Here is a 23309-nt window from a genome sequence, read left to right as displayed (position 1 = left end):
CACCATGCTGCTTTCCAGCAGCGGTTACCAGGCACCAGGTATGTCAAAGGCCATTATAAACATGGTACAGATTATACCTCCTTTGCAAGAACCATTGTAACCAGTGACAATGGGACAACAATATGTAATACAGCCTTTAGAGCAGCCTCAAGTGCTTCAGGCATTAGATAGCAGTCAGACTTTTCCTCTGAAGAAAACCCTAGGTCAGGACCAGCCAACGTGCATTCAGCAGCAGTCTGTCCAGCCACAGTGGCAGCCATCTTCTGACTCAACACTTGTTTTGGGGTCAGCAGAAACAATGACAACAGCAGACCCTTTGTCAAAGCTCTAGAATAACTCTCAAATCAGCCGTCATCTTCTGTTCATCTGTTAACAAGTAATATTCCGGTACAGGCTTCCACTGTCTTTCAGAGCATTTCTGTGTCACAGACACAACATCATTTGCAAACCCAAGAAATTCTGAAGGTAAATCCTCCTGGGGGAAAAATACAATGATTTTGATTTTTCTGTAACGTTCAAGGGTCAAGGACATGAACTAGGTAGAAATGATATCGGACAGGGACTCATAGTCCCTGTTCTTGGGTCTTCTCCTTACTCAGTGTGTGGCCTTGACTCAAATCTCTTTGGAGTTTCCTCATCTGTAAAGTTGGAGGGGTTAAGCCAGATGATGGCTTTGATAACAAAAAAATATTTGAGCACCTACTTGGGATATATCAGTGAATAAAACACAGAAGTCCCTTCTGTCATTGACTTTTGTTTCTTAATGGGGGGAGACTGTCAATAACCTTAATAGAAAGTAAATTTATAGTATGGTCACAGGAAGTTGGGGGAACAGGGTAAGGAGAAAAGTGGATTATAATTTTAAATAAGGTGGTGATCAGGGTAGGCCTCACTGAAAAGGTGACATTCAAGCAAATATTTGAAGAAGGTGAAGCAGCCCACAGTACACATGTTGGACAGAAGGAATAACCAGTGCAAAGGCCCCAAAGAAGGAGAGTGTCTGGTATGTTTGAAGAACAGCAAGGAGGCCAGTGTAGTTGTTGGTTGTAAAATGTTAGGAACCTGTGATTGTCTTATTCTACATTAATAATAAAGCATTTGCCCTTATGAGGTGCTAATAACAAACACTATTAAGTGATTCCTAGGTGCCAAATACTGTCTTGATGGTTTTACATGTACTATCCTCTTAACTGTATGAATTGTAGCTACCATTACCCCTCTTTTACGGGAGAGGAAACTGAGGTTCAGACAGGTTACAGAAGGGTCAGGATTTGAACCCAGACTACCTGGCTGCAGAGGCTGTGCCCTCAATGATTACACTATCCAGCCTCTGTGTAAGATAGCATCTTCCCTGCCAGAATTGGAGAAAAAGGGCATGATGACTTCATTGAGATTTAGTTAACTCAGATTTATTGAATTAATTAGAGGAAGGAATTGACAACCCAGCTTATTCTTTTTTCCCCTCTCTTTTATTCTGCTGTAGATAACTCTAAAGACTCTGAATTGATTGAGTTTGGCTAATAAAATGTTTTGAGTCCTTAGATAAAAGGTGTGCTGTACTGTAGAATTCTAGTGCTGGCATGTTACTTCCAAAAGCTATTTTCTCAAGTACTGTGTGTTTTGTAAAATTCTCTTTTCATCAAGGGCGTAAATTATAATGAATTCCAGTGTGTGCAAGTTGACTTCTAACAGGGATGATCAAGGATTAATAAAGATCTTTGCAGTTGAAGTTTTTTCAGACAAAGCATGCTATTCTGGGATTTATTTCTTTAGAATAAATTTCTTCATAAAGTATTTTGGGTTGGAATATTCATTTCTATGGACATGTGCTATATATACTTTCCTTACCTAATTAAAAAATTTTCCCCAAAAATTTATTAAGAAAAATGTCAGAGATACAGAAAAGTTGAAAAATTATAAATACCCATATACCTACCAACTAGAATCTGTAGTTAACTTTTGCTGTATTTGCTCAGTCACAAATCATCCCTTTATTCATTTATCAATCCATCTCATTTTTCTGGCGCATCTCAAAATTAAAGTTGTTGACATCAGTATGTTTCATAAATACTTCAGCATTCATATCATTGACCAGAACTCAGTATTTATTTTTTTAGTTTAAATTTATATGCAGTAAAATGCATAGATTATAGTTAGTGAGAATTGACAGTTTGCTTACAAGTATAAGCAAACCAGTATCAAAATATAGACCAGATGTTGACAAACATTTTCTGTGGAGGTCTAGGTAGTAATTATTTTAGGCTTTGGGGCTATATGGTTTCCGTTGCAGCCACTTAATTTTGCTATTACATGAAAATGGCCATAGGCAATATGGAAAATGGACATGGCTGTGTTCCAGTACAACTTTATTCACAAAAATAGGTGGTGCACCAGCTTTGGCCTGCAGGCTGTAGCTTACCTACTCAATAATGAATACTGCCATTACTACAGAAAGTTCCCTGTGCTCTTCCGCAGGCAGTAGCTCCCACATTCCACCAGAGTCAAACACTGTTGAGTTTTTTTTACCTTAATTAGTTTATCCTGTTCTAGACCTTCACATAATTGGAATCATACAATGTGTACTCTTGTATAAGACTTCTTTCACTCAGTATGTTTTTGAGATTGGTCTGTGTTGTGTGTATCAGTAATTTTTTTTTTACTGCAGAACACTATTGTATGAATATTCCAAATTTGTTTATCCATTTTACTATTCATGAATACCTGAGTGGTTTCTAGTTTTGGTTTATTAGGAATGAAACTGCTATGAATATTCTTGTATAAGTCTTTTTGTTAACATACTTTTTTATTTCTCCTGGATTATACCTAGTAGTAGAATTGTTTGGCCTTGGGATAGGTATTTGTTTACTTTTTAAGAAATTGCCAGTTTTCCAAATTGGTTGCACTCATTTACCCTAACACCAGCAATATATGAGAGTGCCACACCCTCAACAACACTAATTTTAGCTATTCTGGTGGGTGTGTTTTTATATGAATTTCCCTGATGACTGTGTTGTTGAGCACCTTTTCATGTATTTATTGGTCTTTGTGTATTTTTCTTTGTGAAGTGTCTGTTTAAGGCATTTGCCCATTTTATTTTGCCTGTTGTAGTTTGCCTTCTCATTTTTGACTTGTTAGGAGTTATGATATATGCTGGGTAATACTAGTCCTTTAGCAAATACTTGTTCAATATTTCCTCCAATCTGTGGATTGCCCATTTATTTTTATACTGACTTCATTTGGTGAGACAAAGTCTTTAATCTTGATGAAGTCTAATTCACCAAAATTTTCAGTTGTGGTTATTGTTTCTGTGGCCTCAGAAACCTTTGCTTACACCAAGTTAAAAAAATACTCTCCTCTTTTATGGTTTTAGGTTTTATGTTCAGGTCTATGGTCTATCTTAAATTAATTTTATGAGTGGTGTGAAGTAGGAGGTCAAAGTTCTTTTTTTACCCCCATATGAATATCCATTGTTTAAGCTTCATTTGTTGAAAAGATTTCCTTTTCCCATTGAATTTATAATGTATCTTGAAGTTACGTAGTACAAGTCTTTCTCCTTTGTTTTGCGTTTTCAAGATTTCTTGGGATATTCTAGGTCCTTTGCATTTCCAGGCCTCGACCTCTAGTACAATATTAAATAGCCAAGAAGATACTAGACATTTTTGCCTTGTTCCTGGTATAAGGGAAAAAGTGCTCAATATTTCACCATTAAGTATAATGTTAGCTGTAGGATTTTCTAGATAGCCTTTAGCAGATGAAGGATTTCCCTTTATTCCCAGTTCACTAAAAATATTTTATCTGGAGTGGTTGTTGAATTTTGTCAAATGCTTTTTCTGTGCCCAGGGATATGATGACATATGACTAATATGACTAAATTTACATATACCATTTTATTCTTTTTTTGCTTTGCCCCTCTGGTTTTTTTTTTTTTTTTTTAATGCCTCATGACCAGCCTTCTTTGGGTAAAAAAAATTTTTTTAGAATCCAGTTTTAATTTTTCTGTTGTCTTTTTAGACAAATATTCCTTCTGTGTTTTAAGAGTTTCTATCAATTTTATTTATACAGGCATTTTTTTATTCAGATATAATTCATACACCATAAAATTTACCCTTTTAAAGTGTACAATTCAGTGATTTTGAGTATCTTCACAAGGTTGTGCAACCATCACCACTAATTCCACCCTAAAAAGGAAACTCCCTATCTATTAGCAGTCATTCTTTATTCTCTACCTCACCTTCCCCTGCCCCTGCCATTCACTTATCTACTTTGTATTTAGTTGCTTATTCTAGTCATTTCACATAAATAGAATCATACGATATATGTCCTTGTGTGTTTGGCTTTTTTCACTTAGGATAATGTTTTCAGGGTTCGTCCATGGGGTAGCATGCATCAGTACTTCATTCCTTCTTCTAACCAAATAATATTCCATTGTATAGATATATTTTTTATACATTTATCCATTGATAGACATTTGGGTTGTTTCCACTTTTTTGTTGTAGTGAATAGTGCTGCTATGAACACTTGTATATAAGTTATTGTATGGGGGCACCTGGGTGGCTCAGTGGGTTAAGCCGCTGCCTTCGGCTCAGGTCATGATCTCAGGGTCCTGGGATCGAGTCCCGCATCGGGCTCTCTGCTCAGCAGGGAGCCTGCTTCCCTCTCTCTCTCTCTGCCTGCCTCTCTGCCTACTTGTGATCTCTCTCTGTCAAATAAATAAATAAAATCTAAAAAAAAAAAAAAGTTATTGTATGAACGTTCATTTCTCTGGTTAGATACCCAAGACTGAAATTGCTGGGCCACATGGAAACTCCATGTTTAACTTTTTGAGAAACTGCCAGGTTTTCCAAAGCAGCTGTATGGTTTTACATTCCTACCAGCAAGTTATAAGGATTTCAATTTCTGCACATCCTTTTCAAAACTTATTTCTTGTCTTTTTGATTTTAGCATCCTAATGGGTGTGAAGTGATATTTCATTGTGGTTTCGTTGCATTTCTCTAAAGGCTAATGATGTTGAGAATCATTTCCTATGTTTGTAGCCCTTTGCATATCTTCCTTTTTCTTCTTAGAAGTATCTATTGAAGTCCTTTGCTCCTTTTTTAATTGTTTTTTTTCTTTTCATTGTTGAGTTGTAAGTGTTTTTCATATATATTCTGGATGCACCTCTAACAGATTCGTCATTTGCCAATATTTTCTCCCATTCACTGTGTTGTCTTTTCACTTTCTTGATCGTGTCCTTTGCAGTTTAAAACTTTTTAATTTGATAAAGTCCAGTTTATCTGTTTCCTTTGGTTGCTTTGTGCTTTTGATGCTATATCTAAGAAACTATTGCCTAATCCAATATCATGTAGACTTTCTTCTATGTTTGATCTTCTAAAAGTTTAAGTTTTAGCTCTTAAATTTAGGTCTTTGATGTATTTTGAGTTAATTTTTGCATATAGTTTGAGGTATTGGTCCAATTTTTTTTTATGTGGATATTCAAATTTCCTAGCACCATTTGTTGAAAAGACTATTCTTTCCCTATTGACTTGTCACAGTTGTTGAAAATCAGTTGACCATAAAAGTATGATTCTTCCAACTTTGTTTTCTTTCTTCAGGACTATTTTGGCTCTTCTGGATCCCCTGCATATGATTTTAGAATCCACCTAATAGAGCTTAATTGTGTTAACTCTGAATGTTGCCTTTAGTATTATTGTCTTTTAATAATAGTAAGTCTTCCAATCCGTGAATATGGGGTGTCTTTTCATTACTTAAGCATTCTTTAATTTCTTCCAGCAACATATGGACATTGGGGAAGGTATGTGCTATGGTGAGTGCTGTGAAGTGTGTAAACCTGGCGATTCACAGACCTGTATCCCTGGGGCTAATAATACATTATAGATAATAAAAAATTAAAAATTATAGAAAAAGATTGGAAGAAATTAAATAATTAAAATAAAAAAATTTCTTCCAGCAACATTTTGTAGTTTTCAGCATACATGTATTACTTTGCGTTTTTAAGTTTATTCTTAAGCATTCTTTTTTGTGTTGTTATAAATGGAATTTTCTTAATTTCCTTTTTGGATTATTCATTCCTAATGTCTAGAACTATAACTGATTTTCACGTGTTGCTCTTATACTCTAACTTTGCTAAACAAGTTTATTAACTCCAATAGTTTTTCTGTATGTGAATTCTTCAGGATTCTCTGTATATGAGATCATGTCATCTAGGAATAGAGATAGTCATAATTTTTCCTCTCTAATTTGGATGCCCTCTATTTCTTTTTCTTCCTAATTGCTCTTTCTAGAACTTCCAGTGTCTTGTTGAACAGAAGTAGTGAAAGAGGACATCTTTGTATGGTTCCTGATCTTAGTGGGAAAGCTTTGAGTCTTTCACCATTAAGTATGATGTTAGTTATGGATCTTTCCATTTTTAAACGACTTTGTTCAGGTATAATTTATGAACAAAAAACTGCATATCTCTTTTATAGCCCACAATTCAGTGACTTGACAGATACATGCTACAGTCAAGATACTGAACATTTTCCAAACCTCCAAAGTTTCTCATGTCCCTTTTCTTTTTTTTTTTTTTTAAGATTTATTTATTTATTTGTCAGAGAGAGAGAGAGGAGTGAGAGTGAGCACAAGCAGACAGAGTGGCAGGCAGAGGCAGAGGGAGAAGCAGGCTCCCTGCCAAGCAAGGAGCCCGATGTGGGACTCGATCCCAGGACGCTGGGATTATGACCTGAGCCGAAGGCAGCTGCTTAACCAACTGAGCCACCCAGGCGTCCCTCTCATGTCCCTTTTCAGTGTTTTTTTTTTGTGTGTGGTTGCTCAAGGGATTTTATTTTAAATTCTTAATTCTTCAGTTTCTACATGGCTTTAATAGTTTATTTAATATTGTATTATATAAAATATAAGAAAGATGTAACCATTTATTCCCTCTAGACTTTAAGCTGTAATTATTATATATTATACCTACATACATCATAAACCACACAGTGCAGTCTTATAATTTTTGCTTTATATAAACATAAACATTTTTCTTTTTTTCTTCTTTAAAGATTTTGTTTATTATTTGACAGAGACACAGTGAGAGAAGGAACACAAGTTAGGGAGTGGGAGAGGGAGAAGCAGGATTCACTGAGCAGAGAGCTGGATGCAGGGGCTGGATCCCAGGACCCTGGGATCATGACCCAAGCTGAAGGCAGACGCTTAATGACTGAGCCACCCAGGCGCCCCTAAGCATAAACATTTTCTAAGAAATTAAGAGAACATGGATGCCTGGGTGGCTCAGTTGGTTAAGCTGCTGCCTTTGGCTCAGGTCATGATCCCAGGGTCCTGGGATAGAGTCCCACATGGGGCTCCTTGCTCAGTGGGGAGCCTGCTTCTCTCTCTGCCTCTGGCCGCCCCTCTGCCTGCTTGTGCTCTCTCTCTCTCTGACAAATAAATAAATATATAAAATCTTTAAAAAAAGAAATTAAGAGAACAAATTAATTTAAATTTTGATGAGGTCCTGTTTTTCAATTTCTTTGGTATTGATTGTGTCTTTGATTTGAAATCTAACTCTTTGCCTAGCCTTAGATCCTGCAGATTTTCTTTTGCTTTTTAATTTATGGTTTTCACTTATGATCTAGGTGATTTGTGTTATTTTGTTGATTTTTTTTATAAGGTGTGAGGTTAAGATTGAGGGTTTTTCTTTTTCTTTCTTTTTTTTCTACCTGTAGATGTTCAGTTGCTCTAGTATCATTTGTTGAAAAGCCTATCCTTTTTCCATTGAATCTCTTTTTATGCCTTTGTCAAAAATTAGTTGAGCATATTTGTGTGGATCTTTTTTTTTTAAGATTTTATTTATTTGAGAGAGAGGGAGAGAGAGAAGGAGCAGGGGGAGGGGCAAAGGGAGAAGGGGAAGCAGATTCCCCACTGAGGAGGGAGCCTGACATGGGACTTGATCCTAGGATCCTGGGATCATGACCTGAGCCAAAGGCAAGCACTTAACCAGCTGAGCCACCCAGGTATACTTGTGTGGGTCTTTTTCTGGGTTCTCTATTCTGTTTAATTCATTTATGACTCTATTTCTCTCTTAATTATGTAGATCTCGATTACAGTAGTTATATAGAAAGACTTAACATTGAGTAAAGTGATTTCTCCCACTGTCTTCCCTTTTTAATTCTGTATTTAAATTCAATTTAGTTCTTTTTTAAAGATTATTTTAGCTATTATAGGATGTCTGACTATCCATATAAATTATAGGATAATCTTGTCTATATTTACAGCAAATCTTGCCAGGATTTTGATAGTAATTTTATTAATCCTATATATGAATGTGGGGGAGAATTGACATCTTTACTATATTGAGTCTCCCAGTGCATGAATGCAGTGTCTCTCCATATATTTAAGTCTTCTTTGATTGCTTTCATTAGCATTTTGTAATTTTCAATATCCTGAACATCTTTTGTTAAATTTAAGTATTTAATTAAGTATTTAATTTTCTTTGGATAGATTATAAATGGTACTCCTTTTTATTTCAGTTTCCACATGTTCATTGTTAGTACATAGAAATGAAGTTGGGGTGTGTGTGTGTGTGTGTGTGTGTGTGTGTGTATCTTGTGTCCTATGACCTTGCTGAGCTTAATTAGTTCTAGGAGAGTTTTTTGGGTAGAATCCTTGGGATTTTTTTTTTAAGATTTTATTCGTCTATTTGACAGACAGAGATCACAATAAGGCAGAAATGCAGGCAGAGAGAGAGGAAGGGAAGCAGGCTCCCTGCTGAGCAGAGAGCCCGACGCGGGGCTCGATTCCAGGACCCTGGGATCATGACCTGAGCCGAAGGCAGAGGCTTTAACCCACTGAGCCACCCAGGAGCCCTTTAGGATTTTTTTTATGTAGACAACCATGTAATCTCCAAAATGGAGACAGTTTAATCTCTTCCTTTCTACTCTATATGACATTTAGTTCTTATTTTCCCTTTATTGCCTGGGTTAGAATTTCTAATATTGTGTTCCATAATAAGAGTGGTGAGAATGAACATCCTTATTACCTTGTTCCCCAAGCCTAGAGGAAAATAGTAAGTCTTTGACCATTATGAATGATGAAAGCTATAGATTTTTCATGCATGCCCTTTATCAAGTTGAAGTAGTGCCTGGTGGCTGTTCCTGACTTACTAAGAAAATTTGACTTTTCTTTGTTAATTAGTGTAATTTTGTGATTTTTTTCAACTATTGGTATTGTGGATTACATTGATTTCAAATGCTGAAACATCATTGCATCCTTGGAATAAATTCATTTGGTCATAATATATAATTCTTTGTATACATTGTTTTATTTCATTTACTAATATTTTATTGAGGATTTTTTAATCTGAAATTCATGGGAGATATTAATCTGACATTTTTCTGTATCTTTGCTAATTTTGTATAGAGATCCCATCAATTGCTAAGAGTAGGATGCTGAAGTTTCTTTTTTTTAACATTTATTTATTTATTTGAAAGAGAGAGAGTTGAGGGGAGGAAACAGGGAGAGGGAGAAGCAGACTTCCCACTGAGCAGGGAGCCCAATGTGGGGCTGGCTCAATTCCAGGACCCTGGGATCATTGCCAAGGCAGACACTTAACTGACTAAGCCTCCCAGGCACCCTGGATGCTAAAGTTTCTAACTATAATTGTACATTTATATATTTCTCCTTTTAGCTCAGTCATTTTTTTCCCATTTATTTTGAAGGTTTGTTTCATGCATTCACATTTAGGATGGCTATGTCTTCTTAGTGGATTGATCTTTTTATCATTAAATTATATCCCTCTTCATCACTAGTAATTTTCTTTTCTGTGAAGTATGCATTATCTGATAGTACATATCCACTCCTGCTTTCTTTTGATTAATGTTAGCATGGTATATCTTTTTTACTTTCTTTCTTCTTTCAACCTATTTATCTTGTTGTGTTTAAAGTAAGCATCTAGTAGAAAGCATCCAGCTGTTTTTTTTTAATATATATATATATATATATCCACTCTGACAGTGTCTCCCTTTTATTTGGTATATTTAGACCATTTACATTCAAAATAATTATTGATACCTTAGGACTTAAGTTTGCCATTTTAACATTTGCTTTTTGTTTCTTGCCTGTGTTTCTCTTTCCTCTGTTTCTTTGTTCTTGCCTTCCTGTGAGTTACTTGCATTTTTTTTTTAGTATTCCTTGTTTTCTTTATACTGTTTTGAATATCTTGTGCTGTAGAGTTTTCTTAGTGGTTGCTCTAGGTATTACTCTCTATATATGTAAGCGACACACTCTTGCTGGTATGGACATTTTACTACTTGAAGTCAACTATTGAAACCTTTCTTCCATTTAGGTCCCCTTACCCTTCCTACTTTTAAAATAAAATTGTCTCAGGTATATGTTATAAGTTTAATGATCTAGTTCTGAAAAATTCTCCTAGTTTTCTTTTGTCTGAGTATATATTTTTTTCTTTTTCACTTCTGAATATGTATTTTGCTGGATGTAGAATTCATCAATAATTATTATTTTCTTTCAGCACTTGAATAATGTTATGCCCCTCCTTTTGGCCTCCTTTTTTTAGATGTCAAATATGCTGCCATGCATGTTGATGTTCCCCTAACAGTAATGTGTCATTACTTCGTAGTTGTTATTAAAATTTTATTTTTACAAGTATGATGTATCTTGCTATGGATTTCTGTGGGTTTGTCCTTTTTGAAGTTCACTCAGCTTCATATGTCTGTTTTATGTCTTTGGCCAAATTTGGGAAATTTTCAGCCATTGTTTCTTTAAAATATATTTATTTTTCTGGTCCATATTCTTTCTTGTTTCCTGCTAAGGCTCCAATTACATGAATTTTCAGTCTTTTTAAAAATTATTTTTCCACAGGTTTAGAGACCCTGTTCATTTCTTCCTCTTTTCTCTCTCATTCAAACTGAGTAAATTCTATTAATCTGTACTGAAGTTCACTGATTCTATTTTCTGTCCTTTCCAGGTTATTAATTAGCCTGTTCAGTTAGTTTTTTTTATTGAGGTTATTATATTTTTCAATTCTATAATTTCTGTATAGTTCTTACAAGTTCTACTTTTTCCCTGAGGTTTTCTATTTTTTTCATTTGTTTCCAGAGAAATTGTGATTACTCATTGAGGTTCTTTTTCTGATAGCTACTGTAAAGTCCTTATAAGATAATTCCAACATCTGATTTATCTCAGTATTGGTGTGAGTTGTTTTTTCGCATTTGAGTTACGATTTTTCTCTTCATAGAACATATTTTTTTTTGTTGTATATTGGACATTTTGGGTATTATGATTGGAGACTTGGTCATATTTAAATCTTCTAGTTTAGCAAAGACTTGCACTAGTAAGTCTAATTAGCCTGTAGACTCTATCCTTCTTTTGTGGGCTGTAGTTTCAATGATAATTTAGTTTCCTGAACTCTTACAGTGCTATTCTGGACTACTTGATCTTCTGGCTCTCTCTGGTTGAGCTCTTCCTGGGTCCCTATTGGTGCTATGTGCAGTAACAGAAGGGGCTTTTCTGGGCTGCCAAGTTTCAGGAGTGGTGGATGCTGGGCTGAAGGCTGGAGGGCATTTTCCCTGACCTCTTTTCTGGCCACCTGATGCTGGTACCCTTCATACTTGATCTCTTCCAACACTTACCTGGTCACTGTCTACTGCTGGTCAGGAGTTGAGGGGTCTGTATGGCTCTCTGCAACTGGATGGAGGGTGAGGACATAATGACTTGGGTTGCCTTCTGCCATTAGGTAAAGTGTTAGGAGACATCTGGCCTGCATCTTTTTCTGCTGCGTGGTAGAGCACTAGGAGCTTTGTGGGTCTGGAATACTATTCCTTCCCAATTCCTTCCTCTATTTCTTCAATCTTATTAGAATGTTGGGGTTTTCTTATGATTTTTAGCTGCTTTCAGGTGAAAAGCCATGAAAATGGTAACTCACCCACTGTCCTTCCTTTTTTCCCGTGCTGTCACCTTCTTACCTGTTTTTACCTGCTTTTGCTTGCTCTGTCATACCTTCAGGCAGTTGTGGGTTTTTTTTCTTTTTTTAAACATTTGTCCAGCACTTCTTTTTTTTTTTTAATTTTATTTATTTATGAGAGCAGACTCCCTGCCGAGCAGGGAGCCCGATGTGGGACTTGATCCTGGGACTCCAGGATCATGACCTGAGCCGAAGGCAGTTGCTTAACCAACTGAGCCACCCAGGCACCCCATTGTCCAGCACTTCTCATTGGTAACTGCTGGGGATGGAGGAAGGTATAAGAAGTAGAACTTCACTTTCCTAATTTTTGTCATTGCAAAATTCACTTAAGTTAGGTAATCACTATAGTCCTGTCAGTAAACCCTAGAGAGTTGATGAGAAAGGGATGGAGTGAATTTCTGATATTTGGGTGATTTTACTGCTGAGGTAGAGGAAAGAGATAGCTTCAGTCTGGTCAGATAGCAAACTGTGCTTATATTTTGTGTCTGTCTCCCCAATAAAACTGAAATTTTTTTGCGCAGAGGTCTGTACACTATTTACCTCTAATTCCTAGCACCTAGCATGGTGTTTGATACAAATAGTTGCTTGTTACATATTTGTTTAATAAATTAATAAGAATATCTGTAGATATCTCTATCCGCCTGCCCTCAGTGGCAGAAGGATTCTTTGTTGATATTTATCATTCTTGTTGCTGCATCAGGACTTCCAAACTGATAATGAACTTCTGTTAGGTGGGCAACTAATATCTGCTCTTATTTGTCCATTTTGTTTTTCCATTTAGCAATGGACTAGGGTTATATAAGAGACAGGAAATGAATCATGAGTTTAGATGGTTTTGATCATTTTATTCAAATAATGTGGAAAATCACTTATTCTGATATTTATCTATTGCTAAGGTCAGCATTTCTTACCTTCTCTAGTGTGATGTGTTAGTACTAGTGAATTAATACTTCTGGTGGTTAAGATGGATTTCTTTTCATTTGACATCGTGGTCTAATCAGACATCCATTTAGATGGTTTCATTTTCAGCTACTGGAAAGAAATGTTAAACCTTAGCATTTCTTTTTTTAAAAGATTTTTTTTATTTATTTGACAGAGAGAGAGAGAGAGATCACAAGTAGGCAGAGAGGCAGGCAGAGAGGGGGAAGCGGGCTCCCCGCTGAGCAGAGAACGAGATGCAGGCCTTGATCCCAGGCCCTTGAGATCGTGACCTGAGCCAAAGGCAGAGGCTTAACCCACTGAGCCACCCAAGTGCCCAAGACTCAAATATCTTCTTTTGTGAAGTGCCTCATCAAGGTTTTTGGGGGGTGGTGGTTTGTCTTTTTCTTTAGTCTGCTTTAATCTCAAATATTTCTTTAGCCTTTCTTTGTTTTTCTTGACAGTTTTGAAAAGCACAGGCCAATTTTTTGTAGATTATCCCTCAGTTTATATTTGTTTGAAGTTTTCTCATGATTTGATTCAAATAATGGATTTTGGTCAGGAATACCATGTAAGTGACGTGCTGTTCTGCTCAGGGCATCATATTAAGAGGCCTGCCAGTTTGTCCCAATATTGGTGATACCAACTTTTATTACTTGGTTCAAGTAGGGCCTGCAAGACTTCTCCACTATTAAGTTGCCATTTTTTCCTTTATAATTTTTGAGTTATTTGCAGGGAGCTGTTTGACACTATGTAAATATCCCTTTTATCATCAAAACTTTCACCCACTAATGTAAGTATCTGTTGATGATATACTAATTTCTTTTTTTTGATATTCTAATTTCATCATGCCTCTTTATATTTATTAGTTGACTCTTCTCCTTTATTTATTTATTTATTTATTTCGAGTGTGAACTCATATAGCCTTATATTACTAAATAGGTTGTGATATAATATTATCATAATTTATTTGATGTTTGAAGTACCCCAGATTTGGCTAATAAGCACAGTACTCAATGGCCTGAAACCCCGCTAGGATCTGGACTCCCCTGCCTAACTCTCTGACTTCATGTAGATTTTCTTTGACTTCTGTTGTCCTTTTGCGTAATGATTAAATCCTTCCACAGGTCTGCAGTTTAAGGACAAGGAGATATATACTGTGTATTATTAGGCATTGATCTGCTGTGGTTCTATAGTAAGATGTAGTTTACTTTTACCCCCATAATGTGTTCTCCAAAGCTTGTAATAATCAAATGTATTAAGATTGCCATCTTCAATATGTATGGCTACCAAAATTTTTCCTTTCTACATCCTTGCTGATTTGACTTTACTTGTAGGGACTCTACCTCCCAGAACGCCAAATGGCTCAGTTCTCTCCTTTTTATCTCCAATATGAATTCTCACTCCTATCATTAAAAAACAAACAAACAAACCAAAAAAAACCAGGGTTGTTTGCTCTCTCCAAGTAGCTGTAGAAAGCCTGGGGGGGTTGGGACGTCTGGGTGGCTCAGTCGGTTAAGCATCTGCCTTTGGCTCAAGTCATGATCCCAGAGTCCTGGGATCAAGTTCCACATTAGGCTCCCTGCTGAGCAAGGAGCCTGCTTCTCCCTCTGCCTCCCCTCCCCCTGCTTGCTAAGTCTCTCTCTCTCTGACAAATAAATAAAATCTTTTTTAAAAAAAGCTTGGAAGGCTGCAGGAAGAGCAGTGTCTGATCAATTTGATGGTCAGCACAGACCCTTGATAACTCAACCAGGGACAGATAATAAGGAGAAAGTATGAGGTATAAGTTGACTTTCAGTTAGGTCCCTTTCATGAGGTGCTCCCTAGGGAGGCTCTGGAGTAAAGCCCAGGTAGTTTTATTTCTTTTATATAGTTCTACCTGCCTTACAATTAATGGATCTTCCTCCTAGTTTCTGTCACTAGTGCCTGTCAATATTTTGTGTGCCGATGTGTTTTCATCTTTTTTTCCTTGACTGTTTAATAGCTTGTGTGTCTTTATGTGAGTTTATCCATGGAACTGTTCTGTGGATCAGTTATTTCTTGGAGTAAATTTCATTATTTAGAATCTTGGCTTGGCCAGGAATTGGGCTTAGATAAGCAGTGACTTTATAGATGAAGCGTTATTTAAAAAAAAAAAAAGATTTTATTTATTTATTTGACAGAGAGAGAGAGAGCACAAGTAGGCAGAGAGGCAGACAGAGGGAGGGAGGAAAGCAGGCTCCCTGCTGAGCAGAGAGCCTGATGCGGGGCTCGATCCCAGGACCCTGAGATCATGACCTGAGCTGAAGGCAGAGGCTTAACTCACTGAGTCACCCAGGTGCCCCAAAGGGTTCTTTATAAAAATATGGAAGCGGACATATACATTGATAATTTTTTAAAATTAAATTAACAATGATTTTACTGTTAAACAGGTATATACATCATACATGTAGTGTTTTTAAGAATTTATTAACATATAATGTATTATTTTTTTCAGGGGTACAGGTCTGTGATTCATCAGTCTTACACAGTTCACAGCACTCACCATAGCACATACCCTCCCCAATGTCTATTGCCCAGCCACCCTATCTGCACCCCCAGCAATCCTCAGTTTGTTTCCTGAGATTAAGAGTTTCTTATGGTTTGTCTCCCTCTCCAGTCCCATCTTGTTTCCTTTTTCCCTCCTTTCCCCCTACTCCCATCCTGCCTCTCAGATTCCTCATATCAGAGAGATCATATGATAATTGTCTTTCTCTGATTGACTTATTTCGCTTAGCATAATACCTTCTAGTTCCATCCACGTCATTGCAGATGGCAAGATTTTGGGGGGTTTTGATGGCTGCATAGTATTCCTGTGTGTGTGTGTGTGTGTGTGTGTGTGTGTATGTGTATCTCACATCTTCTTTATCTATTCATCTATTGTACATAATACATATAGTCTTGAGCAGTTTGTATCTTTAACTAGACCTGAGTTTGAACAATGTCTCTTTGAATTATTTACTCTACGATTTGTGGAAAGTTATTTAATTTATTTTAGCTCTGATTCTTTTCATTTGCCAAATGACACTTTAAAATGCCTGTCTTGGATTTGCACCTTACTTTGAAATGTAAAACATGAGATGGATTGGTGGATATACATGTGATAAACAATTATAATAAAGTGCCGTAGACTGTGAGTGATGGATATATAGGTTTTCACTGAACAGATACTCAACTTTTGGAAAATTTTCATTGTATCAGAGAAAATGCCGTCTTGTAGGCTCATTAGAATTAGGAGATATATGTAAGAAATGCCTGGCATGTAATAAGTGCTTAATGAATAGTGGTTGTTAAAAAAAAGCACGTCATAGGAGAGACATGGTTTGTAGTGTTGAGAATACAGTGAGGCAGTTTATGGAATGTTTAAAGGTTTCTTTTCTTGTTTTTTTGTTTCCTTTCTCTTTCTTCCCTCTTCTCCTTCCCTGGAGATTATAAACTGCATCCAGGGCTGAGAATCACTGGTGGGAGGAGGGCAAGTAATGATAAAGTAAGTAAAGTAGAAAGAGGGTTAGGAACCAACAAAACTAACAGAAAGCCTTTGTGGTGTGCACACATGGTCTTTGGTCCTCAATACTCTTTGGAATCATTTGTCTATTCATTGATTTCCATTTACTGATGCAGTTTTTGTTTCCATCACTTACAACTTTGGCTTGCTCATTCGTAAAATGAAGATAACAATACCTACTGCTCAGAGTTGTCATAAGAGTGGAATTTAGTTAAATAATGTATATGAAGTGCTTAGCACTTAATAAATGCTTAATAGTGAATGGTGTGTTGCTGTAATAAAAATAAAAATAATAACATGAGAATATTATAATAATGAAAAACTATTATTGAGCATCTATTCCTATTTCAGGTGTTTGTTAGGCACTGGGAATATTGTGATACATTTTACAGATCTAATCTCTTCCCTCGAATAGCTCACAGCATCATGGGTGAGAAAGGTCTAGAAACTATAAGAGAGTGGTTTAGGTATCAAAATGGAGAGGAGGAGGCGATGGTGTGGCCCATGGAATCCAAGCCTAATTTTGCTTCTCATTTTTGGCCTTGTCCTTATTCTGCATGTGTGCAGAGGTACTTCAGTATTATTGAACTTTGCTAGCAAGTTATCAAGGTCTCAGACATCCAGATTATCAAGGGCTCATTAGGAAAGGGGATTGGTGCCTGTCTTTCATTTGGATTTTAAGGTGGGGGTAGTTGAGAAACAAGGACAAGGAATCATTTTCCGCCTTCCCTTTCCCCTCCAACCTAGTCAGCCCATACTGAAATTTTTTCCTGGACAAATTAGATTAGCTTCTAATTGCAGGTTAGATAATTAGCTTTTTAACATAATCACTGTTTAAACACTGAAAGCAAATATTTTGGCAATGAGATTTCTTTTTCTCAAACACACAAGATTCAATAAGATGTATCCAGCTTAACAAATGGTTGTATTAAAGAAATTTTAAAAGAATTATATTGAGTCCCAGCAGGATAGAACAGTGACATGGTGTCCTGATACATAAATCTGGAGGCAAATCCTATGGATTAAGTAAGGAGAAACAAGACATAGTTACTGTAACAATAATCTGGAATGATATTTTATAACAACTTATAATTAATGCTACTTTGTGTCCTTAGAATCATGGCTAATAGTTAGTTTGTCTTTTTTATATGGTAGCTTCTAATCAAGTTCTCTCATAATATTTTGAGGAGTTTCAAAGCTATTATTTATAAATAAATGCTAGGCTATTTTTTTAGATGTCTTTCAGATTTAATGAACTGCTCCCTTTTTACTTTTGTTTAAAATGACTATAATGTTGTGTATTGAAATAATAGGGACCTGCCCCGAGAAAGTTGGATTTATTTTTTTCTTAATTACTAATGCAAGATGATTATAGATAAGCTTATTAATACCTTATTATGTATTCTTCCAGACCATTTTATATGCTTATATATACATGTAATTTTAATGTAACCATAGTATACATATTCCTTTATAATCTTTTTTCACTTATAGTGTTATCTTGTATGTTTTAACAAATTTTTAAGGGGCTACGTAATACCCATTACTACGGATATAGCAGTATTTATTTAGTGGAACAAGTAAGGGAAACAAGTGTCTAATTTTTTTGTACTTTGTGATTATAATCTATGTTGTGAGGAACATTCTTAAAGCTAAATCTTTTTATATACTCTTATTTCGTTTGTATACACTCTTAATTATATCCTTGGGTAAATTTCTAGAAATGTCATTGATAGATGTTTTTAAGACTTGATGCGTTCATTGATTGTCAAGTTACCCTTCAGAAAGGTGTAACCAGTTTACAGTCCCACCAGTGGTTTATGAAAATCCCTATTTTCCTATACACTTAGTATTTGATATCCTTTCAAAGTTTTAAATTAGAAAATGTATGTAGTAACATTGTAGAGTAAGAAAATAGGGAAAATCACCTAGAATGCTATTTCCTTAACATAGCAGTGATTATAATATTTGTTATAGTATTCTAGGCTTTTAACATATGCGTAAGTGGTATGTACACTTTTGTTTTCTACTTTTTTCATTCATTGGGAAGTAGTTTCCCCTGCCTTTACTCGGCCTTCAGAATTCCAGTATTCAATGGCCTCATGATAGTGCAATACTTATTTATATTTACCTAACTCATCCTCTATTCGTGCCAGTTTTTATTTTGTGTAATACCACAATTAAAACACAGATATCTACCATTTATTCAGTATTTACTATGAAACAAACTTCATATTATGTACTTTTTTCTCCCTTTGTATTATTTCCTGGCTTTATGTCCAGGAATGGTAATACTGGATCATGAACATTTTTATGGCACAGTCCTTCTTATGTCACTGTTTTCTTTCTTATTTCTTCCTATCTTAAAACATTTATTAGAAGCCTAAAATGTGCCAGACATTGTGTTAAGAGGCACTGAGAATACAAAGATAAATCAGAGTCCTTGGAGTCAGACATTAAGCATACATGTTAAAGAGGGACATGATAAAAGGCAATCCCAGATGATGGTTCATCGATTTCTTGGTCGGTCATTCTTTCCGTCCATCCTCCATCCATTCATCTGTCCATCTACGCATTTATGCCCACTTGATTTCCCTCTCGAGCGTGGGAGAGCTAGTTGTAGACAGCTTGATGCCCATTCATTCCTAAATATTTCAGTATAAGAATAAGGATCTTTTTAAACCACAGTACAATGACCAAATTCAAGGAATTTAATATGAATATCATACTGTTGTTTAAACTGTTGTCCACATTCAAATTTCACCAGTTGCCCAAATGATGTCCTTCATGGCAGTTTTTCTTCTTTGATTCAGGATCTAATTGAAGATCATGCACTGCCTTTAGTTGTGTTGTCTCTTTTGTTTCCTTTAATCAACCATTCTTTGTCTTTAACCTTTTTGAAGAATAAACGTTAGTTATTTGGGGGTTTTTTTGAAGATTTTATTTATTTATGAGAAAACGAGCTGGGGGATGGGCAGAGGGAGAAGCTGACTCCCTGCTGTGAGCAGGGAGCCAGATGCAGAGCTTGATCTCAGGACCCTGAGATCATGACCTGAACCAAAGGCAGATGCTTAACCAACTGAGCCACCCAGGTGCTCCAAGGTTGGTTATTTTGTAGACTATCATTCAGTTTGGAATACCTAGGTGGCTCAGTCGGTTAAGTGTCTGACTCTTGATCTCAGCTCAGGTCTTGATCTCAGGGTTGTGAGGTCAAGCCCAGCATGGACCCTACTTAAAAAGAAAAGAAAAAAGAAAAAAAAAGGGATGTCCTTCAATTTGAGTCTGTTTGAAGTCTGCTTTTGTTCAGATTCAGATTATACATTTTTATTAGGAATACCATCTAAGTGATGAGGTGTTCTTTGCACATCGTATTAGGAGGCATGTGATGTCAGTTTGTCCCACTAATGCTGAGGTTAAATTTAATTCTTTGGTTAAGATGGAGGCTGCTGTGTATAGTTTTTTGGTTTTTGTTTTTTTTTTTAACCATAAAGTGACCTTATTTTTGCTTTTGTAATTAATAAGTAATCTGTGGAGAGATATTTTGAAACTACATAAATTTTACACTCTGGTTTTATCACCCATTGATGATTTTCTGATTTCATCATTCCCTATATTTATTAGTTGGCTTTGTGCTGTAAAAACTTTATTTGTTTGTATCAGTATGAACTCATGTATTCTTATTTTATTGAGTGGGTTATATTCTGTTACTATCACTATTTATCTTGATGCCCAAATGTCCCATATTGGGGCAGTAGGAACCCCTTCAAGCTGACTCCTGTATATTATTGATATGTTCCCATCATTCTTTGAGCAGTTCTTTACTTTTTGGGATAACAAGATGATCCAGCCTCATCTTGTGCTTTCTTTGCCCCAGTGTTGGAATCAGTCATTTCTCCAGGAAACCTTCATCCCTTATAGTTTGGAAAACAAGATAAGAGCTAAGGTATATGTTGTTTTTTTTAAAAGAGTACCCAAAGTGGTTTTCCTGGTTTGTCTGGAACCTATTGTAATAGAGGCTTATTGTATATAGGAGTTCTGTCCATAGAATGGGCAGGACTGAGGAGGAGCTGAAATAGTCCAGGAAGATAAAAGAATATAAGTAGAGTCACACTACGTGGAAGAGCCCAACTCACTCAGAGGAGCTACATTTCAGTGTGGCTTCAAGTAGAGGAGTCTGAGAATGAGGCAGGGACCAGTTCATTGAGGACTTTGCCATCCGAAGGAACTTAACCTTAGAGATGGGGAACCATCATAGAGGGTTTAAACTGGGTAGGGAAGAGATAAAATTTTGATAGATTTGCATTTTAAGGACCAGTGGCAATATGTAGGGTGGATTAGATAAATGTTTAAAATTGTTTTCCAACATAGTTGGCAATTTCCTTCTTAGAGGTCCAGTATTGCAGCTGCTGATACTAATGCGTCAGAGGGATAGTTGTCAGTAGATTAGTGTAAAGAGGGCAAGAAAAAGCCAGAGCACACAAGTTAAAGCTTGAGTCCTTTATCTGTTTGTTGAAATGGCAGCAACTCTCCCTTTTAGTACTGCTTTTACAATCAAGACTGGAAGCTGAATGTCAATGTTTTCCATTGAAAAAAACACAAAGATATAAAATATTGATGAATATGAATATTGCTACATTTTATTTTTCTTTATCTTTGGTAGTAACAGCTAACATTCAGTAATGTAGACATTCTACCTAGTTTGTTATGGTAACCAAAATATGAAATGTAACAACCATGTTTTTTTGAAATAATAGCAGATTGCATTTTAACTTGAAGTTTGTTGTTAAAACAAGTTTTATTTCTGTACTATTTACAGCCCGTATCCCAGGCAGTTGGAATTGAACAAGCAACTCTTCTAAAACCGGATTTAGTTAGAAGGTGAGTATCTTCAAATTCATACCATCAAAACAATGAGAGTGTTTTGAAGTATTTGCACTCAATGGGTGCTTAGTGAATCTTGATTAGAGAAGCTTCTGTTTTTTTCTATTTGTGTGTATGTTCAATAAAATAGTAGGTATTATTTTTACTTTTTTAATGTTAATAATCATATGGGATGTTAAATTATTGACTGTTTTCTTGTTTTCATTATTATAATACTCCATTCTTAAGAAAAGCTTAGGGGCGCCTGGTTAGCTCAGTGGTTTAAAGCCTCTGCCTTCAGCTCAGGTCATGATCCCAGCATCCTGGGATCGAGCCCCGCATTGAGCTCCCTGCTCAGTGGGGAGCCTGCTTCCTCCCCTCTATCTCTGCCTGCCTCTCTGCCTACTTGTGATCTCTGTCTGTCAAATAAATAAATAAAATCTTAAAAAAAAAGAACACTAAGAAAAGCTTAAAGGGGTTAAAAAAAGGAAACAAGGAATAGTGTAATTTAGAGTAAAAGTCCTGCTAATCTAAAGATATTAGGTATAACCAGGTATATAATTGTGTTATTATCTGGTAGTTGGAAATTAATATTTTTCTCTGTGTTGTTCAGATTGGATAAGTTTTATTGTTTTCTCTTCAAGTTCATTGGTTCTTTCTCCTATTCATTCTGCTATTGTGCCCATTTGATGAGTTTATCTCTATGATTATACTTTTTTCCAGTTTTATTGAGAAATAGTGGACATACACCACTGTATAAGTTTAAGACATACATCTTGATGGTTTAATTTACATATACATTGTGAAATGATAACCATAATAGATTCAACTAACATCCATTTTCTAATCTAAATATAATAAACGAAAAGAAAAAAAAGGAAAAAAATCTCTCCTTGTGGTGAGAACTCACAGGATTTCCTTTCTTAACAATTTTCCCATATCTCATATAGCAGTGTTAACTATAGTCATCGTGTTATGTATTATATCCCTAGTACTTATTTATCTTACAATTGGAAGTTTGTACCCTTTGACCATCTTCCAGTTTTCCCTCTCCCCACCCTCTGCCTCTGGTAACCACAAGTCTGATCTCTTTTTCTGTGAATTTGTGTGGGTTTTTTTTTTTAAATTTATGAGATTGTACAGTATTTGTCTTTCTGTCTGACTTATTTCACTTAGCATAATGCCTTCAAAGTCCATTAATGATGCTGCAAATGGTAGGGTTTCCCCTTCTTATGGCTAAATAATAGTCGTGTGTGTGTGTGTGTGTGTGTGCATGTGCACACACCACAATTTCTTTATCCATTCATCCATCAATGGACAGACAGGTTGTTTCCATGTTCCATGTCTTGGCTATTGTAAAGAATGCTGCTATGAAAACAGGAGTGCAGGTATCTTTTTGAGTTACTGTTTCTGTTTTTTTGGGTTATATTCCCAGAAATCAAATTGCTGAATCATATGGTAGTTCTAGTTCTAATTTTTGATGATCCTCCATACTGTTTTCCAGAGTGGCTACACCAATTTATAGTCCCACTAACTACACAGTCATTCTCCTTTCTCCACACCTTTGCCAGCATTTGTTATCTTGTCTTTTTGGTAATGGCCATTCTAATAGGTGTGAGGCAGTATTTCTAGAGCTCAGTTTGCAGATACCCATTCTTGAGACAGAGGTACCTGGGTGGCTCAGCTGGTTAAGTGTCTGCCTTTGGCTCAGGTCATGATCTCAGGGTCCTGGGATCAAGCCCTGTGTCAGGCTCCCTGCTCATTGAGAAGTCTGTTTCTCCTTCTCCCTCTGCCCCTTTCCCCAGCTTGTGTACACACGTGCTCTCTCTCATGCTCTTTCACTCTCGTACTCTCTTTCTCTCTCAAATAAACAAAATTTTTAAAAATTTAAAAAATTCCTGAGACAAAATGGAAACACAACATACCAGAACTTTTGGGATGCAGCAAAAGCATTTCTAGAAGGAACATTCACAGTAATAAATGTCTACATTAAGACGTAGGAGAGATCGCAAATAAGGAACTTAACTCTACGTATTAAAGAATTAGAAAAAGAAC

General features: G+C 36.1%; 1 protein-coding gene across 3 annotated transcripts in view; it reads left to right on the top strand.

Annotated features, from left to right (window-relative positions):
* WNK3 (WNK lysine deficient protein kinase 3) overlaps positions 1 to 23309 on the top strand; it is a gene marked incomplete at its 5' end in the record, with an annotated part of 124485 nt that overhangs the window by 46482 nt on the left and 54694 nt on the right. For all 3 annotated transcript variants that reach the window (XM_080795167.1, XM_080795166.1, XM_080795165.1), the window contains one exon: positions 21211 to 21272. In XM_080795167.1, coding sequence (XP_080651293.1) covers positions 21211 to 21272 — 62 coding nt within the window. The remainder of the gene's footprint in view (positions 1 to 21210; positions 21273 to 23309) is intronic.

This window comes from Martes martes (assembly GCF_963455335.1).
Source record: "Martes martes genome assembly, chromosome: X".
NCBI classification, from domain to species: domain Eukaryota; kingdom Metazoa; phylum Chordata; class Mammalia; order Carnivora; family Mustelidae; genus Martes; species Martes martes.
Note: the sequence above shows the minus strand (reverse complement) of the source record. Positions and strands in the feature narration are given on the sequence as shown.